General features: G+C 46.2%; 1 protein-coding gene across 1 annotated transcript in view; it reads left to right on the top strand.

Annotated features, from left to right (window-relative positions):
• The window catches only part of LOC132571849 (dixin-like), a 48,002-nt gene extending 43,112 nt beyond the window's left edge, over window positions 1-4,890 (top strand). The window contains exon 5 of the mRNA XM_060238643.1: window positions 4,793-4,890. Within this exon, the coding sequence (XP_060094626.1) occupies window positions 4,793-4,890 (98 nt within the window). The remainder of the gene's footprint in view (window positions 1-4,792) is intronic.
• Window positions 4,891-6,773: the final 1,883 nt, after the last annotated feature.

Here is a 6,773-nt window from a genome sequence, read left to right as displayed (position 1 = left end):
GCTTAGCCTCTGAGATCTGATGAGATTGGGCATGCCTGGGCTATCTAGGTCAGAGCCAGGGCTTTTTTTGAGCAGGAACACAGCTCCTGCAGGCTTGGCATCAGGGGTGTGTGGCCTAATATGCAAATGAGTTCCTGCTGGGCTTTTTCTACACAAAAGGACTCATAATATACTTTTAAGCATTCAAAGGTCTTCAGCTACTTTAGCTTACTAGCTTTTAAAATACAACAAAGTTTGAGTCTAGCAGCGCCTTTAAGACCAACGAAGTTTAATTCTGGGCAGAAGCTTTCGCACAGGAAGGCTTATCGCCAAAATTAAACTTTGTCCGTCTTAAAGGCGCTGCTAGACTCAAACTTTGTCCTATTGCTTCAGACCAACACAGCTGCCTACCTGAATCTAGTCTTTAAAATAATGTTGTATTATTCTTTTGTAGATGGGAGCTGATTTAAGGACAGAGACGACATTGCAATCCTAAACAGGTCTACTCAGAAATAAGTTCCATTTTATTCAATGGGATTTACTCCTAGGAAAGGGTTCTTAGGATTTCAGCAATCCGGTAAGTATTGACCAAGATCCGTCTATGGTTCATACTCAACACTGCTGTATTCCAGGATGTTATAGCAGGAAGTTATTTTTTTAAAAATAACAATAATAATAATAGGGAATTGTTTTCAGACCATTTTCTGGAAAACCTTGATCCGGGGGAAAAAAAATCCAGATTATTTTTCCTGGAAAATCCTTCTATGCCCTGCATTGATTAAGATCTCATTTACCATATTTATTGAATTTACACTAAGTTTACAAAACATTTAAAGTGTGCTATGTCTCCACCTCCCACCATAACAACAGAATTAAATTTATGGGGAAAATACTGGACACTGCATTGATTGTGGCTTAAATGCTGCGTTCGAATAAATTAAGAGTTTTACTCAGAAATTATTTTGAGCGGGGTGTTGGTTACAAAAAAAAAGTTCACTCTCTTTCCTATTCAATGCACTGTTAGTAGATATTGAATTAGTTGGCTAAATTTTAATTGTTTGAGCTGAAGTTTTACCGAACTATTTTATTAATTAATGCATGATTTTATTGTTGGATTACATGTTGTAAGCCGCTCTGGGCCCACTTGTGGGGAAGGGTGGGCTACAAGTCTCAAGAATAAAATAAAATAAAAATGGTATTGGAATGCTCTCGTTATGACTTTTACTGCAATATATGGATTGCTCCTGGAGAGCCAGTTTGGTGTAGTGGTTAAGTGTGTGGACTCTTATCTGGGAGAACCAGGTTTGATTCCCCACTCCTCCACTTGCACCTGCTAGCATGGCCTTGGGTCAGCCATAGCTCTGGCAGAGGTTGTCCTTGAAAGGGCAGCTGCTATGAGAGCCCTCTCCAGCCCCACCCACCTCACAGGGTGTCTGTTCTGGGGGAGGAAGGTAAAGGAGATTGTGAGCCGCTCTGAGACTCTTCGGAGTGGAGGGCGGGATATAAATCCAATATCTTCTTCTTCTTCTTAACTAAATTTCCTTTTACCATAACATAAGATAACATAGTTCCCAGTTTGTTGGTAGGTAGAAATCCAAGGGCCACATTGGTAGTGGCCAAATATCTCTCTACCATATTTTCTTTAAAGAAATAGAAGCCCCTCATTTGATGCTCAAGATCATTGGATCAAATGAGTTTGAAGGAAAGGAAAGAGTGTCTGACTAGAACCTGGAAGACCCCAGTTCAAATCCCCTCTCTAGCCTGGAAGCTTGCTGGGTGACTTTGGACTAGGGACACTGACCTACCTCACAGGGTTGTTGCTGTTAAGATAACATTAAGCCATTTTGAGTCTCCACTGAAGAGAAAAGTGGGGTATGAATAAGGTGATCAACCAACAGGTGGCGGCTGAAAAAAAGTTAAAACAGATCTCCAGGTGGACAGAGATCAGGTCATATGGAGAAAATGGCCGCTTTGGAAGGTGGACTCCAAGGTGTTATACTCCATTGAAGTCCCACCCTTCCCCCAAACCTCCTCTCCTCAGGTATTCCCCAAGGCAGCTCAAATGATTAAGGAGATGGAGGTCTCTAAGCCCCATCCCAGTTCTAGGATGCTATGTACTCTGAATGCTTGAAAGCATGGCATAGATCAGAGGTGGCCAAACTTGCTTAACCTAAGAGCCACATAGAATAAACTTCAGTTTTTTGAGAGCCACAAGACATGAACATCAGATGTTTGAGAGCCGCAAGGCAGGCAGGCAGGCAGGCAGGAAGGAAGGAAGGAAGGAAGGAAGAAAGAAAGAAAGAAAGAAAGAAAGAAAGAAAGAAAGAAAGAAAGAAAGAAAGAAAGAAAGAAAGAAAGAAAGAAAGAAAGAAAGAAAGAAAGAAAGAAAGAAGATTGGGGGGACAGAGGTGGAAAGAAAGCAACTTAAACTTTAAATGTGTTCTTCAAGCTGCAGGCTTGCTTGGAGAAGTGATTTGAATAGACAAATACCTTCTCCAAGTCAGCCGATGGGGCAATGGGGGCTTTGAGATGTGTGGAAGAGCCTCATGTGACTCCTGAGCTGCAGTTTGGCCACCTCTGGCATAGATCAAGGCAGCCAGAGTGGTGACATGATAGAGGTTCACAAGATTATGCATGGGATAGAGAAGGTAGAGAAAGAAGTACTTTTCTCTCAATACAAGAACTCATGGGCACTCAATGAAATTGCTGAGCAGTCAGGTTAGAATGGATAAAAGGAAATCCTTCTTCACCCAAAGTGTGATTAACACATGGAATTCACTGCCACAGGAGGTGGCGGTGGCTGCAAGCATAGACAGCTTCAAGAGGAGACTGGATAAACATCTGGAGCAGAGGTTCATCAGTGGCTATTAGCCACAGGGTAGGGATGGAACTGTCTGGGGCAAGTGATGCTCTGTATTCTTGGTGCTTGGGAGGGGCAACAATGTGAAGGCTTTTAGTGTCCTGGCCCCACTGATGGACCTCCTGATGGCATCTGGTTTTTTTGGCCACTGTGTGACAGAGTGTTGGACTGGATGGACCACTGGCCTGATCCAACATGGCTTCTCTTATGTTCTTACGTTGTGTCTGGGACACAAGACTGTCATGGATCGGTCATTGCAGTATGCAGTCCCTAATGTATAATTTTTTGCAGGTGTGTGTACCTTTAAAATAATCACTCTTAAGCCCCTTCAGATTTACATTTATGGTGGCCAGTGCCAACTCTACCTTGGAAAATTCCGGGAGATCTAGGAATAACTTGAGGTGGGCAGAGTTGGGGGAAGGGAGGAAACTCAGCGGGAATGTGATGTCATGGAGTCCACCCTCCAAAATTGGCATTTCCTCCAGGGGGACTGGTCTCTGGAATCTGGGTTGCCAACTCTGGGGTGGGAAATTCCTGTTTATTTGGAAGATATATCTCAATAATGTAACTTTTGAGTTGAACACATTAAGCTGCCTTCTACTGAATAAGACCTTCTGGTCCATCAAAATCAGTTTTGTCAACTTAGATAGGCAGCAGCTTTCCAGGGTCTCAGGCAGAGGCCTTTTACATCACCTTCTACCTCAGGGGTGTTAAACATGCAGCCCGGGGGCCTGCGATCCTATCAGGCCCCTGAGCAACTGGCTGTCATCTGCTTCCTTTTCCCTTTCTCTTGCTTCCTTCCTTCCTTCCTTCCGCATCACAGCACAGCTACAGAGCAAAGCCTCTATTTTCCCCATTTACTGAGACCCATCTCTTGGGGAGAAAGTGGGGGAGGGAGAGCTTGCTTTGCCAGGCTGTCTCAATTGCACAGCAGAACTACTGAGCCAAGCCTCTCTTTCTTCTATTGGCTGAGGCTCCTCCCCCTCCTGGCCCTCTGGGGAAGGAAGGAAAGCACCAGAGCTTCCTTTGCCTAGCTCCCTGGATCCCATGGGAGAGATACAAAGAAAGCACTGTTGAGACCAATAAGTGCTAATGTTTTAATAATGTTTTAAGGTTGTTGTTTTTTTTTTAAACCTTTAATTGTGTTTGTCTGAATTCTTTATAAAGTTTATATCTCTGCTACCTGGCATTGTATTTTATGACACACATGGCCTGGCCCGACAAGGTTTCATTCATGTCATAACAAATGAGTTTGACACCCCTGTCCTACCTGGTCCTTCCAGCTGGAAAAGCTGGGGATTGAATCTGAGAGCTTCTGCAGGCAAAGTAGATGCTCTACCACTGAGCCACATTTTTGTGTATGTTTGTCCTGATGCTAGGGATGCCAAGTCCAATTCAAGAAATATCTGGGGATTTTGGGGGTGGAGTCAGGAGACTTTGGGGGTGGAGCCAGGAGACATTAGGGGTGGAGCCAAGATCAAGGCTGTGACAAGTATAATTGAACTCCAAAGGGAGTTCTGGCCATCACATTTAAAGGGACGGCACACCTTTTCAACTCCTTCCTTCCATAGCAAATAATGAAGAATAGGGGCACCTTCTTTTGGGGCTCATAGAATTGGACCCCCTGGTCCAATCTTTTTGAAACTTGGGGGGTATTTTGGGGAGAGGCACTAGATGCTATACTGAAAATTTGGGGCCTCTACCCCAAAGAACAGCCCCCCTAGAGCCCCAGATACCCGCAGATCAATTCTCCATGATTTTCTATGGGAATAAATCTCCATAGGGAATAACAGAGTTCCCAGCAGACATTTCCCTCCCCTCCCCCCTGCTTTCTGATGACCCTGAAGCGGGGGGAGGGTCTCCAAACTGGGGGATCCCCTGCCCCCACCTGGGGATTGACAACCCTACCTGATGCAGTCTCTGATCCATGGTGTTTGTCTCTTTTTGCTACAGGGAGAAGACCCTTTTGCTACACAGAGCCTTCCAATACAATTGTCTTCCTAGATCTTGTAGCAGCCGGTGGCGTCACCTTATTGATACCACAGGGCTAAGGAGCTGTCTCCCCTGCAGGCGGTCTCTGCCTTAAGAATGAGGGCCGAACAAGGGGACCCTCTGGCTGTGGGTCCACAGCTAGAGGCTGCCCTGGAGCACAAGGTACAAATGAAAGAGCAGGACATGATAGCGAGGAAAGGCCCGCCTGCCGCCCAGGTGAGGGATAACCAGGGATGCTGGGAAAAAATGGAGGAAGCTTTTTCTAATGAGGACCTTGCCTGCTTAGATGCACAAGATCATCAAATGCCGAATCCAGAGCGGCCCACGAAGGAAAGCAGCCCAGAGCAGCTCTGGACGCAGGGGAGCTTGAGTAGGGGGACCGGCTCTGAGATCTGTGGCGTGGAAGACGTTTTCCAGCAGAGGCAGCAGGATGAAGAAGAGGAGCTGGTGAGCACGCTGGTGTTTCCTGAGAGGAAATCAGGTTTTTGAGAAAGACATTCTGCCAGGTGTCTGGTCAAAGCATTCCATAACTCGACCATGGAAAAAACCTAAGAACATAAGAGAAGCCATGTTGGATCAGGCCAATGGCCCATCCAGTCCAACACTCTGTGTCACACAGTGGCCAAAACCCCCAGGTGCCATCAGGAGGTCCATCAGTGGGGCCAGGACCCTAGAAGCCCTCCCACTGTGCCCCCTCCCCCATCACCAAGAATACAGAGCATCACAGCTCCAGACAGAGAGTTCCAACAATACACTGTGGCTAATAACCACTGATGGACCTCTGCTCCATATGTTTATCCAATCCCCTCCATATGTTTATCCAATCATGTGGCCCTTTTGGGATAGGAAAATGATGAAAGATGCCCACTGGATCTGTTACCCTTTCTGGATAAGCAAGGTTTCTTTTTCTGGGAAAATAGGTGCTGGAACTCTCAATAGGGAAATGAAGGAGAAATGTTGACAAACTTACTGTTGACAAACTGGGTACCCCCTCGTGAGTTTTTAAACATTTTTTGAGAATTGTGTTTCCATGAAGAGGTTCCGGAACTCCCTTCCACCACGTTCCCCCAGGAAAAAAGCCCTGTTGATAAGTATCGGATCCTGTCCTCTGCCTCTTTGTTTGCAAAGAGGGGAACCCACCTTGGGGTGTGGACAGAGGATATCAACTGTTTTAGTAATTATGACCAAATATATTGGGATACTTGGTTAATATAGCAGAGTTTTGCCCAGACATGGACGCGAGATTCTGAGTGCAGAAAATAAAACTCCCAAGAAGTATACTGCAAAATAGAGGGGTGGGGTGGAGGGTAAACTTACATTTATTTAAGATCCAGTACACATTCAGGTTGCAGTCGAAAGGAGAGCGAGGAACCTAATCTAAAGAATACCTCCCCTATTAGAAGAAGAAGATACTGGATTTATATCCCGCCCTATACTTTGAATCTCAGAGTCTCAGAGAGGTCACAATCTCCTTTACCTTCCCTCCCCCACAACAGTCACCCTGTGAGGTGGGTGGGGCTGGAGAGGGCTCTCACAGCAGCTGCCCTTTCAAGGACAACCTCTGCGAGAACTATGGCTGACCCAAGGCCATTCCAGCAGGTGCAAGTGGAGGAGTGGGGAATCAAACCCGGTTCTCCCAGATAAAAGTCTGCACACTTAACCACTACACCAAACTGGCCAGCTTGTCTGGCATCATGTCTGTTGCAGTATGAGGGCATTGCCTCTGCATAAAAGACTTGGGCTGCCAAGCTTCCGCTGGGGGCAGAACCCCCCAACCCACCAGCACAGGGCAGGCCACCCGGGGGATCCCTGCCCCCAAAGGCCCCTGTCGTCATGTGATGTCCCTGGCGCAATGACATCACTTCTGGGGGATGTCATCGCACAGTGTACACAAGGTGCATGAGAGAGGAGTCTCCCACTGCAGCAGTGGAGCACTTAGCAA

Source organism: Heteronotia binoei, chromosome 5 (assembly GCF_032191835.1).
Source record: "Heteronotia binoei isolate CCM8104 ecotype False Entrance Well chromosome 5, APGP_CSIRO_Hbin_v1, whole genome shotgun sequence".
Classification (NCBI taxonomy): Eukaryota; Metazoa; Chordata; class Lepidosauria; order Squamata; family Gekkonidae; genus Heteronotia; species Heteronotia binoei.
The sequence above is the reverse complement of the archived record's forward strand: the minus strand, read 5'-3'. Positions and strand labels throughout refer to the sequence as shown.